A 19,520-nucleotide genomic window follows, 5' to 3' on the forward strand; every position below is an offset into this window, starting at 1 on the left:
ACCAGACATTAATATTTTACACATATGTTACATGTGTGTTTACAGTTTCATTAAGTCCAGCTGCTGAAAGTTAGAAGGTATTTCTGGGTAATAATTCACAAAATCCTCACAGACATCTTGATTTTAATGAAAATATGCTATTTCTAAAAAGTTATAGAAGTTACTTGGTGTGTGTTATAATGTTTGGCTGTTCCCAAAGATGCCTCCCTCCTTTTTCCAGGGATACACAGCACCAAGTCCCAAAAAGCAGTCACTAATCCATCACACTGTAATGTCTCCTGATGGATGAGAACCTGCATCCTTCACTTGTAATATTAAAAGCAAATGTCTCTAATGGCAATATGATTCTCTAAGAAGAAAATTTGGCATGGCAGAAAGACATGAAGAGCTGGGCCCTAAATTACCAGTGAGAAGTATGTGATGGTGCATAAAAGAGCTCCCTGTAAATCCACATTTACTAAGATTAATCTCCAACACAGTGAAAAGAGAAAAAAAAAATCTTCTTTTCCTTTACATAAATTAAACTTACTTTTAACCCATAAAATAAAAAAAAAAAAAAAAAAATAAAAAAAAAAAAAAAAAAACCCCAAAAACCAAAAAACAAACAAAAAAACCCCCAAACATGCTATATATTATCTATGAATAAAAGAACGAATCACTGAAAACAGAAAGAACAGAGAAGAGGAAATAAAAAGACAGTGACATTTTCCTGTCTCCTTCCCCAACCCAGCATTAATAATTCTCTCCTACCTTAATATACTTTAAAACTGCAAAGTCAGAGAGGTCCCTGATGGGTATTACAACAAAGAGCTGCTGGGGAGCAGGATCCTTCTGGATCTTTATATAGGGATAATTCTTCAAAGAAGTGAGAATATGTATGTTCTTGAAAAATATGTATATTGGGTGGTAAACAAAGATCTCTAAACCATTCTGGGCAGAGAAATAACCAGTTTAGTTCAACTCAGAAAGCACTGGGTGCCTTGCAAGCTGATAAGCAGTTCATGCTGTCAGGATATATGTACTCAGAACCATAATTCATTCTGACAGCAAATGTAAAGATGTCTTTGTCCAGCATTTCATTATGCATTTTCTTCTGCCTGCTTTACTCCATAAATTTTCTTTGATGTTGCCTATTTAATAGTTCTGAGAGTATGCAAAATACAAACATCTGGATTAAATAAACCAAGTACATACAATAAATCTTACATATATTTAGTAACTCTGACAAACTTTTGCAGTCCTCCTGCATTTCTAAAATATTTGATATTTAATAGTGCACAAATCCACAATAATGCACAAATCCAGAGGAAAATTGTATTCATTTTGGAGTGATATATCATCTCTGCTGAAATAAAAAAATAGTGTAACAGTCAGTATTTAATTCTACAGATTGAACATGAACATATATCACCTTGTAGACCAATCTTGAATAATCTGCACTTAATTCTGCATTTTGCTTCCCTGGAGACTGTTGAAAATACCTATCACGACTCCCAATCAAAATATGGCATAAATTAGAAGGTCTTTCAGATATGATTGGAATATTAATCACTCTACTTTATTATAAAATATCAAGCTGAAATTCTATTTCCCAAATTACATTGAAATAACTTAAAAAAAAGTTCGTAATGATTAGTGGTATGGATTAGTTTTGTTCCATTACCAAACACGTATATGCAGAGGCTTTTATCAAAGCCTCCCAAAACTTAAGTCATGGATTTCTTGATGGATTTCTAAAGCAATTCTCACAGGCAAGGCCAGGCTGCATTGCAGGTGTCACCTGGGATCTTTTGTCTGAAGAGTCACACGTGTAAAAACACCACTGTCCCCACGAGCGTGTGTGGGAAACCAGGGCTGAGGAAAATGCATTTAGTCTGAGCTCTGCAGGTTCTAAATATTGAGTGCTGTTGAAACTGGAAGCAAAACTTCTGAGAAACAAGTCACCACCTTGCACTTAGGGCATGTTCAGAGAGAGCAAAAAGGGTCTCCAATCCTAAATCCCACTAAATTTGCTGAAGTCCCCCCGGACGTGGCTGCTCACAAGAGTCGACACAATAAATCTGAGAGTCTGTTCTTGGCTCATGTGAGCAGAGCAAGGTCCTCACTCTGAAAAAATCTCAGAATGGTTTGGCTTGGAAGGGATCTTAAAGATCATCCAGTTCTACCCCCTGCCATAGGCAGGGGCACCTTCCACTAGCCCAGGTTGCTCAGAGCCTCATCCAGCCTGGCCTGGAACACTTCCAGGGATGGGGCAGCCACAGCTTCTCCGGGCAACCTGTGCCAGGGCCTCACTACCCTCACAACCAAGAATTTCCTCCTAATCCAACCCTGCCCTCTGCCAGTTTAAAGCTGAAAAGGCAAGTTCATGTAAGAGAACCTCTTCTGTGCAGAAAGTGTAAACCTACTTTGTTGTAGGTGCAACCATTGATCAAAAATAAAGAAATCAAAGGTGTTTTCTGCTTTGTTCCGTAAATTTTCTTACTGTGAAGTAAGAGCACCTAACTTAACTATTTTGGAAGGTGGAGCTCTGGGTCTTTAAACACAAGATAGAGAGGTAGCAATGGGGGGGGGGGGGTTGTGTTTGACAGGCAGAGTGCTCAAGACTGTTAAACAAGTGTTCAGTAACGTGACAAAAGCCTGTCTCCACCCAAAAACAGGAGCACAGAGAAACAACCCAATACAACAACCAAGCACCAGACATGGGTTATTCCAAGGGCCACCACAGGAGAGGGCCCAGCCCCAGGGCCCAGCAGTGACACCCAGCAAGATGAGCCCAAGGAATGACTCTCCATGGCACCTTTCTTCAGGTGGGGCAGGTGCATTTGGATGAGGTGACGACACCATGAGCTATTCTGGGATGCAGGGAATAGGTATTCTGGGATGGAACAACACTTTTTATGGGGTGTTTACAGTGAGGAAAAGGAGATGTGGAAAGAAGAGAGGGTTTGATTGGAAGGGACCTTAAAGATCATCTCATTCCATCCCCCTGCCATGGGCAGGGACACCTTCCACTAGACCAGGTTGCTCCAAGCTCCATCCAGCCTGGCCTTGAACATTTCCAGGGAAGAAAAAACAGGAAAAGATAAAAATCCCAAAAGATATTTCACACAAATACTTATCCTCCTCAGTTCTAAGAGAATTAAGTTCTCCTAATAAAAGGGAGAGGGGGGAAGACAACAATGAGCTGTTTTTTCCATACAGCATTTTATGCACATTTTTTCATGAATCTGAAGCCTCTTTTACAACAATAACTTTGCTTTCTTTTGATGTCTTAAATACCCCTGCCACTCCAGAGATTGATTTTATGCTTCCACATTGTGTTTGCCTTGCACATTTTTAAGAACATTGTCCGTGTGGTCACAGGCCAAACATATGTTTCACTTGGAACATTTTTTGGTATTGTGGTTAAAATATATCTCATTGCCAAAAATAAGAGATAAAAGCAATCCAGGAAAAAGATGAAAAAAGGAAAGATGAATAACTATTATTCACATAATAAAAATTTAACATTGCAGTATTTTTTGTTAGTTCATAAAATGATTTCTTGAATAGCTTTCCTCTTTAGTTTCATAAATTAAAGCTTTTTTTTAAATGCAAACAGAAGAACAATGTCCACATAGATTTAACTCCTCTCCTCCAACAACATCAGTAACTTTGAAACTATAAGTGAATAAAGCATTTGCACAGTTGTGATAGACAAACCACCAATTTAGGCTGTTTTAACCAACTGATGATATTAAATGATGAATTCATTTTAAAAATAAATCTACCATACTGACCTGTAGGCTACAGGGTTAATATTCAATGTACACTCTAATCCTGGGATCCAGAGCACGAAGAAGAGGTAAAAAGAATACATTTGGGGGTAGATTTTGAAATGCACACAGCAAGTCTTGCTCACTGAAGTGAAACACAGGTTGGTACACCAACCTTGTGGGTTTGTCAGCCCCTACTCTGACATGAGGTCAGCTGATTAAAAGAGGACTTGCTACCTAAAAAAATTAAACTGTGAAAGAGTATCTGAAACAAACCAGAAACGACAATGTTGTTAAATTTTGGAAATTCCTAATGAGATCTATGAGATGAGCAGTACATGAGTACAGAGAATGACAGAACAGGCAAAGTTGGAAGGGACCCACAAGGATCATCCAGTCCAGCTCCTGGCCCTGCACACGACCCTCCCCAAGAGTCACATCATGTGCCTGAGAGCATTGTCCAAATACTTGAACTCTGTCAGGCCTGGTGCTGTGACTCCTCCTCACTGTTTGTCCTTTCTTTCATGAAGTTACAATGTTTGACTGAAATGAGATATTGCTAAAGCATTTTAGGGCCTCAAAAGCACATGCAAATTGCTCTATACTGAAATTTTCCAGAAGGAACCCTCAGAAAATACTTTCATTCTTTAAAAGAGAGGTCACCTTACTTTAAAATCTGTAAGAGAATCTTATACAGAATCACAGAATGGTTTGGGTTGGAAGGCACCTCAAAGACCATCTTGTTCCAACCCCTGCCATGGGCAGGGACACCTTCCACTAGCCCAGGTTGCTCCAAGCCCTTGAACACTTCCAGGGATGGGGTAGCCACAGCTCCTCTGGGCAACCTGTGCCACCCTCACAGCCAAGAATTTCTTCCCAATATCCCATCTAACCCTGCCCTCTGGCAATAGGAAGCCATTCTCCCTTGTCCTGTCCCTCCAGGCCTTTGTCCAAAGTCCCTCTCCAGCTCTCTTGGAGCCCCTTTAGGCACTGGAAGGGGCTCTAAGGTCTCCCTGGAGCCTTCTTCAGGCTGAACAACCACAGTTCTTTCAGCCTGTCAACATATTCATTACCTTCAGAGTTTTAAACTGTGAAATCCAAGTGCTGTAATCACTGCTGATTTTAGAGAACTACTTGTATTTCTGGTGGATTCTAACACATCCAAATAAAAGCTAATTTTAACTTTTTACTCTAATTCTTCAAAAGCTACTCTACTTTAGCAACACACAGTAATTTCTAATATTCTTTATAGGTATAGTATTGCTCACAGTGTGTACTTTTAAAGCTGCTCGTATTGTTTACTTTGTTTTCAGATACGACAGAATGATATAAAACAAATATATTTCTTTTAAAAAGAAAGGACCCTTTTGTAATGTGATTACCTGCATGACATCAGTGACATCAACGAAATTAGTTCCTGGAAACTCTGTGTCTTCACTGTGTATATCTTCTGGGGTCTTATAAAGAGAGATTGCAATTCTTAGGTATTTCATATAGGAGGGGAAAATGCATTAGCAGAAAAACTTCCTGACAAGAATGCAATTAAATCACCACTCACTGTCAGTAGTCTGAATTGAGAGAAAATGCTTTATCCACCTTACAAGTCAGGAGGAATTTCTTTGCACAGCATAAGGAGAGATTATTAGAATAACAACTTCCTGCATGCTGACAACTAAAACCTGCTGTTACCAAATCTAATGGTAATAGTCTCCAAGTGTCTTAAGCAATTTACTTATGTATGGTTTCTGTGGTGTTTTGGGTTGGAAGGGACATTAAAGACAATCTCCTTCCACCCACCTGCCATGAGCAGGGACACCTTCCATTAGAGCAGGTTGATTTAAGTCCTGTCCAATCTGACCTTGGACACATCCAGGGATGGGGCAGCCACAGCTTCTCTGGGCAACCTGTGCCAGGGCCTCACCACCCTCACTGCCAAGAATTTCTTCCCAATATCCCACCTAAACCTACTCTCTGTCAGTTTGAAGCCATTCCCCCTTACTCTGTCACCCCATTGTAAATAGTCCCTCTCCATGTTTCTTGTGGGTTCCCTTCAGGCACTGGAAGGTTTCACTAGGTCACCCCAAAGCCTTCTCCTCTCCAGGCTGAACAATCCCAATTCCCTCAGCCTTTCCTCATAGCAGAGGTGCTCCATCCCTCTGATCATCTTGGGGTGATGGGAGTAATATAATTTTAAAATAATCACTATTCTAGTCCACAATCTCTGTCTTGTTCAGTGAATACTTTGACCACAGGACTCTGAAGGACCCAACTCCTGAAGTCAGAATAATAACTAACACACAGGGCAAACAAAATGTACAATAATCATACAAAAACCATCCCTGCAGCCCCGTGCCTTCACACTGTCCAGTCTGTCCTTATTGTTCAGCAGGCAGCAGTCACCCTTAGAGTTGTACAAAAACCTTCATTGCTGCTTAGATTAGATTAAAAACACTTCTGAAAAGTTCCATGGAAAGAAAATGGACTGGCCAGCTCCACACACCATGGGCTCCCATGGGCTCCCAGAACCACCAGAGAACAGCCAAGGAGAAGATGGAGGAATGAGGAACATCCTCAGCCTTCACATCAGAACACTGAAGCCAGTGTAAACCAGACAGACATGGGCCAACAGGGATTATAATTCTTAACAGGGCACAGAAACACTGTTTTTATTAAGAATTTTACCACGGTGATTATTTAATCTTGGAAGAACAGTGTCTAGATGCAATTTCTCATTTTCTTAAAACAAATCCCTTACACAATAAATTCTTTAGAATAATTACTCCATTTTTCCTGGAACTGTTTCATTTCTTTAACTAAAATAAGACAATGAGATAACTTAGCAGTAATTTAACATATTTTCTTTTTTGAACAAATCTGAATTCACAGACAATCAATACCTGTATTACAGCATCCACAGGAGGAAGAAGAGGTTCAGAATCTGGAAGAACATGGTTTACACTCACACTGTCACTTGAAACACTGTCAATGTCCACATTTGGTAACACCTGGGAAAGAGGAAAAACAAAAAAAAGCATCAATATAAAAATCTATGGATTAGCTTGGCTGTTATCACTGAACTTTTTAGATTCTTCCAGTTGCTACTGAGCCACTAAACTTCAGAGAACCCCCCCCTTTTCTGGTGCCTGGACCTGGTATCACCTTGGTTCTGAAAAACAAAACCCTGTAAAAAACTAAGGGCAGAAATATTCACATGTTTTCTTGCAGTACCTGATTTTTCCTGTTCTTTCATTCCCTGACACTTTGCCTTGCCTGTGAGAGAAGGTGAGTGTACCTATTATTTCTAACTTATTATTTATATGGGAGATGTGTGTTTGACTTGCAATTTGTTTGCACTGTGTAGGTTGATTATTGGCTTCACACTGTCACACATCTAGTACAGTAAAACAAAGGGAAAATTGTATTACAATATAAAAACAGGTCCACTGTAGCATCAAAATGGGTTGTGTGTCTGTTAAGAACAAAGATTTAAATGCCTGCTTAATTCCTCAGGGAAAAATCACATTAAGCATTTAAGAACTGGGTGAACTAACAGCAAAATGTGGGTGGAATAGTGACACAGCAAAGGAACAAACCACACAAAACTCTACCTGTATTTAACTCTGAGGCCCATGAATCATTTGAATCTGAAAGGTGTATGTGGGATGTGTACAGTCTCAACAATTTGAGCCCAAAATAATGAACACATAAAAAACATTCACTTCCTTGACAACAGACTCCTGTTAAAAATTAAAACAACAAACTCCAACCCACCAGGTAAGGACTCTGGGGGTTGATTAATCTGCAGTGAAATCCTTGGGTTGACAATCATGCTTGAAACAGAAACCTTAAAGGCCAAAGCAGTCATCCAAGAAAACTGACATTTATATTTATACTTTTTTTGATTCCAAGTTTGTTCTGGCTGAAAAATCTCATTAAAAAAAAAGAAAATGTGACATAGATCTATTTTTACACACACCCTGTCTAGGTGACAGAGGGAAAAAATAGTTTTCTATTTTGATGAAATAATAAAGATAATTGATAAAATATGAGTGAATATATTAGCACAGCATGAGAACTTCCTGGTCCCTCCATTCTTTATGTTTCTGTTGCTTGCTAAAAACCATCTACTGATGTCAAAGAGCACTAGTGGTGGATCAGACTGCCTTTAATTAGCATTCATTAAAATAAACAAACAAATAACCATCACTCTTGACAAGTACCTGCACAGAGAGCTGAGGTGGATCCTTTTTCTCTGACCTCATCTCTATCACAGCTATGTTTGGTTTTTTTACCTCAACTGGAGGTTTTGGCACTTGAGGGAGGGAGGTTGTAACTGTGACAGGGTGTGGCTTGTCTATGATGATCCCAGCAGGCTGCAGGGATGTACTGCTCTGGGTCTGACCTAAGGACAGTTGAAAAACAATTAAAAACACATATAAATCTCCAAAGTCAGCAAATTCATAAATTAATTAAAATTAATTTCTACGTGTCTGTGTTTCATGTCAGACTGAGATTCTGTGTGCAATCACAGACCAATTAAAAAGCCCCCTATTAACACTATGGGGATTCACCAGGTAATCTGAAGGCTTTCCCAGCAGAAATTGTAAACTCAACAGTGCCATTTTTAAAAATTACTTTCTTGACTGTGGTGACACCTACTGCTGAAAATCAGAATTGTGTTTGCTGATCCAAAAGTACACACCATGTTTCCCCCACCTCACATTCTTGTAATCATATCCAAAATAAGATTACACTTATAATACCATCTCACAAATTTTTGAGAGACCCTTTAAAAAACATAATTCTCTTCTTTAAATGCCAATATAATACTAACCCTTCTCAAAACGAGGCCTGTAGAAAGGTTCTATTCAAAGTGCAAAAATACAGAACCTCTTAACAATGAATTTAGTGTGTTTGGCACAACCCTACTGAAACTGTTGGGCTGAAGTCATTGCAAATGTTGAATCCAAGGGCCAGTAATTCAGTTCCTGCTTATGTGGACACCAAACTTAAAGCCAGAATATGAACCCTAGAAATGGAAAGTGTGCAAGAAAGGGGACAGGTAAAGCAATAAAACTGGGGCAATAAGCTCCAAGACCTGAAAGGAGCCTACAAGAAGGATGGAGAGGGAGTTTTTACAAGAGAATGTAGTGACAGGACAAGGGGGAACGGCCTCAAACCGACCAAGAGTAGCTTTAGATTGGATATTAGGAAGAAATTATTCCCTGTAAAGGCAGTGAGGCCCTGGCACAGGTTGCCCAGAGAAGCTGTGGATGCCCCAACCCTGGAAGTGTCCAAGGCCAGGTTGGATGGAGCTCTGTGCAAACTGGTCCAGTGGAAGGTGTCCCTGCCCATGGAACAAGATGATCCTCAAGGTCCCTTCCAACCCAAACCCTTCAGTGATTCTGTGAAATAATTGCCCTCTCAGGGTGTCACTAGACATCCAGAATAAAATAAATGAGGAAAACCAGAACATTTTAAACTGATCCCCCAAATATCCTATGGGAAGGGCAGCTGCAAATCTCATGGACCAGGGCAAATCACAGAAAGGTTTGGGCTGAAAGGGACCTTAGAGATCATCTAATTCCAACCCTCAAATCACTGATTTAAGAAGAAACAAGTCGTATTTCCATGAAGCAGCAGTAATTAACCTCCACACGTCCTTCTCCAGGTTACTTGCTCCTACCTAGTGGAATAGCCATGGGAATGAGGTGACCTTCAAGGGGACCATAGGCAGGAGGCACATCCTGACTGGGACTGAAGACATACTGATTTTCCTGGGCAAGAGCATACACAGGATGCTGTTTCCTGGGGCTGGTGATGACCTTCTGTGTGTGAGAAGAAGTCTGGGTTCTTGCTGACTTAACCTTTGTACCTGAAACAAGAGCAGATAAACTGCATGTCATCAACATGTACACACCCAGGGGCATCCCACATTCTGCTAATTCAAGCCTCCCTGCTGAAGGAATTATAAATATTTGCTGTGGGATGGAGGGAATGAGGGAGGGAGTCAGGAAGGGCAGAATCTAGAAGTGCTAAGGGAGATGTCTCAGTATTGACAGCAGTAAAGGAGTTAAAATTGCCATTTTCAAGCTGAATCTACCAGATAAAAGCACAGAAACATGAAAAGAACACAAGGATGGTAGCAGGATGAAACAAAATATGTGATTTAGCTGCTAAGAAGAAATCCATGATTTAGGTTTCAAATGCAGCCACAAGACTGACAGGTACTCAAAGGAACAGGTATAATCTACAAATTCCTGGTTTAACAACTCACTGCTACTGGCAAATCAAGCCATAAGTAATACCCATAATTCTTGACTTCCAGCATCAAGGAAGCACTGATTTCTCTGGTCCAGTTTTTAAAGTTTATTGTAAATAGCAGCCAGAAGTAATTTGTGTGTAAAAGTATCTTCAGCATATAGCAGAGGAGAGCATTTATTGCAAAGTGCATTTCTCACTATACCGTCATGCAAGACCTTATTCAGCCTAAATTTTTTGCAAGCAGTGGTTATTATTAAGGAAATTATTAACTTTAATCTAAATGGATAAATTCCTCCCAAAAAGGACTCAACCACTGTGAATCAGACAGAAGTGCTTGGGCTGCTACTTTGCAGGCTTCAGGAAAGTGAATCTGTAAGAGTCACGTTGGTAACCAGCTCCATCTCTTTGTTACAGCCAAAAAAATGTCATGTTACTCCTCTGTTGTTTCTAAGCACCACCTCCCTGTGTTCATTGCCACTTAACACCTGGCAACCAGCACTTTTTAGCTCTGTTCACATTTAAAGAGCCTCCTAATTAACTGAAGAATGAAAGTCAATGATTATAAAGTAGGGGGATGAAAAAGATTGATAATCTGACTTTTAACAAATGCAGACAAGCAAATAAGGCAATTCTCTCTCACAAAGTGGTGGTTTTGTACAGACAAATTATGGGTTATAAGCCTGGAAACAAGAACAGCAAGTCACAACTCTTCAGTGAGAGGTCAGAAAGAAGAGGGTCTGGAAAAGGCTTTGCTGTCCCATTGGATAAGCAATGGGAAGAGAAATCACAATAAAATGCTGTGGCCAAGGGGATAAAACCCTCAGATGTCTCAACAGGATGTCAGAGAGATGGAGCAGAGGGAGACTTCCATATATGATAACTCTGCATTCAGTACTAAGTCTGTACCTCTGTAAGTATTAAAACAGATTGGACATCGAAAGGCCTTTTTCATTTTTTAAGGAAAAATCACCAGGAAGCTGCAAACTAAAGCCAAAATCTCACTACAAATCAGATGCTAAATTTGAAGTGTCCTATTTCCTACTGAACCAGAAGGTGTCCAGCCACAGAAAGAAGCAACTAAGGGCAGAATTTCTGATGCCTTTAAATGCTGAACATGTGCCTTTCTGCCCAGCACAGGTTAGCCAGAAAAACTGTTCTGCTGTCAAGAGACAAATTACTGGAGTCAGGAACATAAACAGATACAGTTCAGAGGCCTGTGATTTAGCAGAGGTCACACTACATGATCTCACAGTCCCCCTTGGCCTTGAACTTTTGAGCAAAAGCAGGAATTGGCAGTGTATCTGTAGTGCTGCCAACTTGTAAAAACAAGGTTCTCACAGTGGGAATGATGAAGTACTGTACACACACAGCACCTCATTTTAATTGCTTTCAACTTTTCATTTCCCCCCTCAAAAGTTTATTTGCACTGGGCAGAAACTAGACATTTAATTAAACTTAGCTTTAAAAAAACTAGTGTTTTACATCTACTTATCAGTTCACATTATGCAAGAAAACAACTCCAAGTTGTTTTTTTTTTTAAGAAATGATCTCTTACTCATAAAAGTGTTGGTTGATTTTTTTTTTCCTAACTTCCCATAAGAAAGCAAGCATTAGTCACCACAGTTTATTTGCAAAGAAAATGGTTGAGAGTTATAAAATGACTGAAAAGAGACTCTCCAGATGGCCATTTCAGTCTTAAATAAACATCCTTATTCTAACACTAATTTAAACCAAGCTCAGTGGATCGCTCTGACAAAACAGGGTCATTTAATAAGTCTGGATTTTCCAGCCAATCAAACCCAAGGCCAAAGACTTCCAACTATTTCTAAGCCTTTATCACCTGGGACATCAAGGCCAGGAAGGGAATCTGAGGGTGCAGATCTGTGAGATTGGGTTCTTCCTTTCTTTTTTTAAAGAACCTGGTGCCTTAAAGTGCTCACTCAACTCCGTTGCATTTCAGTTACACTCCTGCTACAGAGGAGAACAGATCTGTTTCTAATTTTATTATTTATACTTCCCTGCCATAACAGGATCTTCACAAGAGCAGCAAAAGCATTTAACTGTTTCACCTTCACGAGACCCACGTGAAACACCAGCTATTACTGTTCCATGCCATTGACAAGGTGTAGGAAAGCACAGAAATTAAGCACCTTGAGCAACTGTCTTACCCAGAGTCAGGTAATGCCAGTATCAAGCAAAGGCTGACCTCATTTTAAAGCCAGTAAAATCAGAGAACTTGGAATAGGACATATTCACTGGAGTGCTTCCTTTACATTCTTCCTTTCTTCCCTTAGATAAGAATACAAGGGGGGGGGGTGTCTTTATTTTATTTACTGCCCCGATAGAGACAAACCCATAACTTTCCATAAGTGCAGCCTGATGTGAAATAGAGAAACAGATTTTCTGGTGGCTTTATTCCTGCAAACACACGTTGCTGTGCTGCTGCTGAGTGACTTCATGGCTTGGAATGGGAAAAGGCTATCCAGAGTTCATCCTGTTTTCAGGCAAAGAGCTTTAAACCGTGTTTGTCACACGCAGGAGTGCTGGAAGATTGAAGGCACCATCGATCCAGGGCAGTTTTCTCTTTAATTTCTATTTGCCTCCAGCAGCAAACAAGCACAGGAGCAGCTTTTTACACAAGCTGTACCTTCACTTTTCACTGACACCACGGAATTAAACATGTTACTGGTAGAAAACTGGTGGTTTCAAATCATCAAATAACCTATTTATTATAATTAGTTGGAGGAGGGGGCACTCTTTCTGCCACTTTACAAGATACTGTTGTTGGAATGGTGAAATTGGCCTCCCTGGAAAGGTTGTGACCTTCCATAAAGGACAAGAGGCCAATAAATACAGAAGAAAATTCATTTTGGACTCAGCAAAAGCAGAACTGCTGATTGAATATTTTTAAAGAAGTGTCTGTTCTCAATCCAAATCTTAGTGGTCACTGTGTTACTGTTATTGCTACACTAAGTGCTTACCAGCACACATTTTGTTCAAACAAATCTGTGCAGAATAAATTAAATTATAGGTGCACAGCATAACCAGGAGTCAAAATGAGAGATCTATCATGCTGGTCTACCAATATACCATTATTCACCAAAAAAAAAAAAAGAAAAGAAAAAAAAAGACATGTTTCAAGAGAGGTAAAATAAAATATACAAGCAACAAGACTATCAGTTTTCATGTAACCTGTTCTCACCTTTTAAAAAAGGAAGTAAGTCTTGAGGTTTTCTAGGTTTTTGCCAGGCCTGTAACTCACATTTTCCAGGAGGGTTATGAGAATTGGGAATACTTTCTACCAGTAACAATTTTTTCTTCATGGATCACAACTGGGCTCCAGAGCACAGGTAAGAGAAGTGCCAGGAAATGGCACAAAGAGCACGTGGGGCTAAACAACAGATTCTTGTCCTGTTTTGAGGATCTGCCACTGTGGATGAACATTATGACCACAGGATGGTTTGGGTTGGAAGGGACCTTAAAGATCATCCACTTCCAACCCCCTGCCATGGGCAGGGACACCTTCCACTAGACCAGGTTGCTCAATTAAAATAATAATAATAATAATGTAAAAAAAACCCCCAACAAACCCAGCCTCAAACCCAGCAGTGCTTGCCTTCAAAGATGTATCTGTGTTTTATACCACACATTTTAATGGTGGTAGGCTTTCATCAAGTGACTGCCTTCTGATGTTCATCTCTTCTATTTCATACAGAACAGAGCATTTTTACAGCTGCAATAAAAACTCAGGCAGCATTTTTAAAACATGACATTTCAGATTGCATCCAGTATATTTTCCCTGCATGGGTAACAACAGTGCAAGTGCAAGAAGTGTGGAGGGAGCCAGCTCATATTTTCCCATTGATGCACATCCTATTAACTCCACTGTGCCCATAATCACTTTAATACCTCTTACACTGAACCCTCTCTCCCACCTCCACACTTTCTCTCCATCATTATCCTTTATCATGTAATTTGCTCACTCTATCTTGCAGTAATACCATACAAAATAGATTTTCTAACATATCAGTTAAAGATTAACCTTATCTTCTGTATTAAGAATCAGCTAAATTTTGAGAAGATAACTAAGAAATCAAACTGATCCAATTAAAACATTACTTTCTACTAACTCAAGATTAAGTTTATCCACACTTAGGTCAGATATCATAGAGTCTCACTTTTTTATAATTTTTACACATTTTTAATAGGTTTGAAAATTGGTATCTTCTTATCTTATACTCTGCCTACAAAAGTAATGAATGGAATTCATTATTAATCCACTAATAATCTTTATCAATTAAATAGCCTTAACAAGCTCTTACAGAAAGGAGTTATACTCTGCTTTTAACCCTGACTGGACTCACAAAAGAGGTTGTCTGCATTTAGTGAACTTCACCAACGATTCTGATGACTTCTTTCAATATTTCCAAGTTAACAGATGTCATCTTCAAGCCCATAAATTTAATTTTTCATGTTTCAATTAATGTCTCAGAAGTGGGAAATTAACTCTCAGGCTTCCTTAATCTTTCAAATCTCAGTACCTTTCTGAACTCTGAATAAATTAAGCAGGTAAATGACATGACTGGATAAACCTGACATAAAGAATTCATCTCTCAGTGACCTTTATCAAAAGCCAAGTTCATTTTCCAACACACTCAGCTTTCAGATGTGATCACTTCTGGCAATTCAGCTCTTTAAGACTTGGACAACAACAGAGACATATTAATATACTTCTTAAAGTATTAATATACTTCTTGAACTTAGAAACATCAAATTAGATTATCAAATAAATTTTATTTATTTGATAATCTAAACTAAGTGAGATACACACTAGGCAAGTCCGAAAACTTATGGGTGTATTTTAGTTTTGAAAAGAGCATCTTAAATAGAAATAGAAACAGAAATGGATTATTTCAGTTGGACAGGACCTACAACAATCATCTAATCCTGATGGATTAGATAACCTGAGCAATTCAGGGCTGAACAAAAGTTAAAGCCTCGTATTTCTACACACTTATATTTTACATAAAGATATATATAGAAATAGATCTAGTTATATAGATATAGAGATACAGATATATATATATTATTTGTAAGGGCATTCTCCAAATGCCTCTTAAACACTGGTAAACCTGGGGCAGTGACCACCCCTCTAGAAAGCAACTGCAGTTGCTTAGGCTTTAAATTGAAAAGCAGGTGAACCACAACTAAATAGCTTCATTTATACAAGGAATTCCTAACAGGAAAACTGGGAAGGAACACCTTGTTCACAACAAATGGTTACTTACCTTTAACATACTCTATCAGCTTGGGCCTTGGAAGTTTGGATTTGGGAGAGGGAGAGTTGAACCTCAGATATGGGGCTTTTTTGAGGGTGCTGCGATGGCCCTGGTAAATTGGTTTCCCATAAACTCGACACAGATAATCTTCATTTTGTACCAGTGCACTTCCAGGGCCCTGATGCACATCAAAAAGGAAAACAAAAGAAGCAGTTTACAATTCTTCACCTATGAAAATGTGAACAGGACAGGGCCACCACTTTCATTTCTAATTGTTACAGTTACACACACAACTTGTCACCTCGATGCTGCATTAACAGTTGTCACCAAAAGACAAACCAACCACCTGGGAACTCACATCTGCCCTTCCTTCTCTCCTCTGCAAACCTGCAGGAAAGTAAGTTCTAAGCCTCTGTTTCCTGGTGTTATCTTCCTCTTGCCTCTGCAATGGCTTAGCTGCACACAGAGGCATCTTTGTCGAGCCACCTTGGATTTGCTGAGTTTTCGCTTTCATTTCTTTCTTGGCCTTCACAGCCTTGAGGTTTTGGGCTCTCTTGATCCATGGGAGTTTTGGATCATATTTCCCTTGTTCTGAATCACTTCTTGCCATTTCTGCCTAAAGATAAAACATAAAACATAGTAAATGGGGATTTTTATCTTCAAGGCTATCAGAAGAGCGTGTGGGTAACTCTGAAGCTCTGAGAAATGGTCTGTTCTCCGTGTTACCCAGCAACTGGGACCAGTGATTTTCATTAAGAAACCAAAGTTCTAAAATAAAAGCAAATATTTTATTGTAGCCTGCTACATGCTAGGAATAATAAGCAGTTTTCTCACGTTTTCAAGGTGTGAGCAAACCACCATGGACAGGAAAGAACAAGGCAAGGTGGAAAAACACAAGGTAAAAATCTGAACTCATTTTTCCAGCCATTTTACCTGGATTTCTTCACTGATTGCCTGGATCCACTCATCCACAGCCCTCCTGATACGGATCTCTTCCAATACATCTCTGAAACAGAAGAAAGAACTATTTTAGGTCAGATTTCTTCCTGGGAAAGTAGTGACCTATAAATGCTATAAAAAGGGAAACCCAGAACACAGACAGGAGGATTTTGCACCTCTGCATCCTGCAAAGGGACTAAACAAAGCCATGATTTCCCAAATCCAAACCTGTTCTTACAGAATGCCTGCAAACCCCACTCCCTGCTGGTAAGTCCTAAGGTTACTGCAAATATCTAGGAATCAGAGGCAGCCATGTGTCAGCTCCTGCTTTGATCAAAACTGAAAAAACAAGGCTACAAAAACACTCCAGCTCAAAAGGCAAAAAGCAGATGACATATTACTACATGCCCTACAAGATAATGAGAGCAGGTATTAAGCCTGAAAAAAAAAAATCTTTACATATATATAGAATAGCTGCTTTCCTCAGGAAAATGCAAGTTTAAGTTGCATTTTAATAGGAAAACTTTCATTATGATTCAAGCAAGAGTATTTAACGCAACTAACGAAGCAAAAGTTCAAAAGGCAAAGATGTGCTGTAGGATGATTAATTCTGTAACATTTACAGGATTACAAATGATGAAAATAGTCTTGAATTTTCTTATTTGTTTGGAATGTTTGTATGGAAGCAGCTCAATGCCCCAAAGTCATGGCAAGCAGAGCAGTTTGTCCAGATGACAAAGCCTCAGAATTCAGACTTAGCAAGAAGTAACAGGCACCTGACAAAAATTCAGTTCACATCACAAGGGTCAAACACCACCTGAAGTTCAAGAACCAGCTAATGATTGCTAAGAAGAGTCAATAAATACTTTTTGCATTAGTTCTTCAACGCACAGATTTTTAAAAAAAAAAATCAGAAAAGAGGTGCTAAAAGGAGTTCACAGACAAGGAGCAGCCTCACAAGCCCTGAATTAAAGGGTCTGACCTGTTTGTAGTCAAGCTGTTAATGAAGGAATATGTGGCATCTCCATCCTTTGCACGAGTGACGGCTTCCAGATTCTCCTCGAGAAATTTCTTATTGTTTTGAACTCCTCTCAAAGTCCTCTCAGCATCCCTCAGGATGGATTTGGGCACTTGGATATTTTGAAGGATGGATGGTCTACTGAGCAGAGGATGTTCAGGAGGATCAGGTGCAACAGTGGGACTTTTGGACTAAAAGTGAAACAGAACCTCCAGCTTTTAATCAGAGATTGTAATATCCTATTAATCTGTGATCCTATCAATGCCATCACAGGGAATGCCACCAATTTGAATTACTCCAGAACATTCAGAGTGTTGCAAATATATTTAGAAGTCAAGGAAACTGAAAGACACCCAAAAAAACCCTCAAATGGCAAACTATGTAAAGCATGAGAAGCAATACTAATGAAGACCATAAGCATGTGAGAAGATGACAATTAGGGACATGAGGCATCACATGCAAATCTCTCCATGTAACAGTAATTAAATATAACTAAAGCCTAATAAAAACCAACCTTCTCTCAATATATGCATTTGTTTGGCATCAGTCTACCCCAAGAAACACCAATCAATACTTCTAAGTTTTAACAACAAGATAAACCCCTCAACAGCTTTGATCCTCTCCCACTTTCACTGATCTTCACTTTTCAGAAGGAACAAGGAAGCCTTTTCCTTTGCAGAACCCTTTCCCAGAGATAAAAATCGAGCATGAATTAGCTGCTAAATACAAAAGGGAGGGACACAAACACAGGAAACAAGTTCTCACATTCATTCTCACACTCCTGATGAAACCCAGAGGCCCCTGAGTACTTCATTTAACAACAATAAAAAAAATTTAAAAAGAGATAAACCTACATTAAAAAAAAATCAAATCAAAACCAAAATACCCAAACTTCACAACTCAGTTTTGTTTTTAAGGCTGTTCTTAAATCAGAATTAAACACAAGTTTCTGTTCTAACAGGTGTTTTGTCACAATGGACACAACAAAACAGAAACCAACACACTGATCCCACAGTCCTGGTTTTCCCTGGTGAGAAAAGGACAATATACCAAATTATTTATCAATTTTACATAGGCTTTCATTTTTAAATTAAACTTTTTCACAAACAGTAGCTCAATAAGAGCTAAAATCTGTGAGAAAATGTAAGAATTACAGATTCATGTTCAATTGTAAAATGATGTGAAGTTGCCAGGTAGGCCCAGATCATGAAATGATAATTATGAGTCCACACTCTGTCCACTTGAGACAGCAACTTTTTGCCTGACATTTGTATTATTCCCTCAAGGTACTTTCACTAAGATCTGATTTAGACAAGTCTAAGAACAAGTTAAATCAGTTAAATCTTACTTTGGGTAATGTAATCTATACATAACAGCAACCTTTTAATAAACATACATAGTCACTGCAGTGTTATTTCATTGCAAACACATTCAAAACTGCATCAGTATCACAGTATTTAAAAAAAAAAATTAAAAAAAAAAATCAAGGTCTACCTTAATAAGATCATTCATGTCAGATTTCCATGAACTTGCTTCCTAAAAAGACAGAAGAAGAGCTGTTGAAATTTCAGTCTAAAGACAGATCTGTCAGAGTCAAATCCCAAGCAGGTATTTGATCAGTGTAACTGGGCACAGTGAATTCCCTGAATGGCACAGCTCACTCCTGCTGGGTTAGAGCACCACCTTCTGTCCTCAGCTCATTCAGCCCTTTGCTTTATGGCAAAGCAAGGCCTCACTTACCCAAGCATTTGTTATCTCACTCCACAAACCTCTCAGTGATGAGAAGTCAACAGCTAAGTCCCTAATTGACCCAACTTTCCATCTGCTGAAGTCACCTCTGTCTTCCCATTGACCTTTTTCACGAGAGAAAAGAGGTTTCAAACCATTTGTGTGTCACCTTTGTCTTCCTCCCCTGCCACTCGTCCTCCCATCTCATCCCTTTATGTTGCCTATATAAGGTATGTTACTTGTTTAAGTTTTTAGCAATAGTGGAGAGTAAATACTTGCAACATAAACGGGGCACATGGCACCTGCTCTGTTACTTATAAGAACAGTTAAACATACAACCCACTAAATGCTACAAAATCTATAAAAAAATGCATCATCTATGCTGTAAGATCTGATGAGTGAAACCACATTTTCTAAAGATCCAGCAACAGACAACTGGCATGTACAAAATATTTTTAGAGAAATAGGAAACCAACAGAATCAGCTATCATGTTCCAAGCTAATTCACAGACCTGAATTTACAAGTCTTTCTTCCCT

General features: G+C 39.1%; 1 protein-coding gene across 6 annotated transcripts in view; it reads right to left on the reverse strand.

Annotated features, from left to right (window-relative positions):
- The window catches only part of KIAA0586 (KIAA0586 ortholog), a 73,656-nt gene that overhangs the window by 44,551 nt on the left and 9,585 nt on the right, over positions 1-19,520 (reverse strand). For 5 of the 6 annotated variants that reach the window (XM_032690668.1, XM_032690667.1, XM_032690665.1 and 2 more), the window contains exons 11-19: positions 18,750-18,791; positions 17,220-17,446; positions 16,232-16,304; positions 15,657-15,914; positions 15,308-15,476; positions 9,442-9,630; positions 7,976-8,157; positions 6,653-6,760; positions 5,138-5,212 (exon numbers count right to left, since the gene is read on the reverse strand). In XM_032690668.1, coding sequence (XP_032546559.1) covers positions 5,138-5,212; positions 6,653-6,760; positions 7,976-8,157; positions 9,442-9,630; positions 15,308-15,476; positions 15,657-15,914; positions 16,232-16,304; positions 17,220-17,446; positions 18,750-18,791 — 1,323 coding nt within the window. The remainder of the gene's footprint in view (positions 1-5,137; positions 5,213-6,652; positions 6,761-7,975; positions 8,158-9,441; positions 9,631-15,307; positions 15,477-15,656; positions 15,915-16,231; positions 16,305-17,219; positions 17,447-18,749; positions 18,792-19,520) is intronic. The other variant, XM_032690669.1, reaches the window with a different exon arrangement.

This window comes from Chiroxiphia lanceolata, chromosome 6 (genome assembly GCF_009829145.1).
Source record: "Chiroxiphia lanceolata isolate bChiLan1 chromosome 6, bChiLan1.pri, whole genome shotgun sequence".
Classification (NCBI taxonomy): domain Eukaryota; kingdom Metazoa; phylum Chordata; class Aves; order Passeriformes; family Pipridae; genus Chiroxiphia; species Chiroxiphia lanceolata.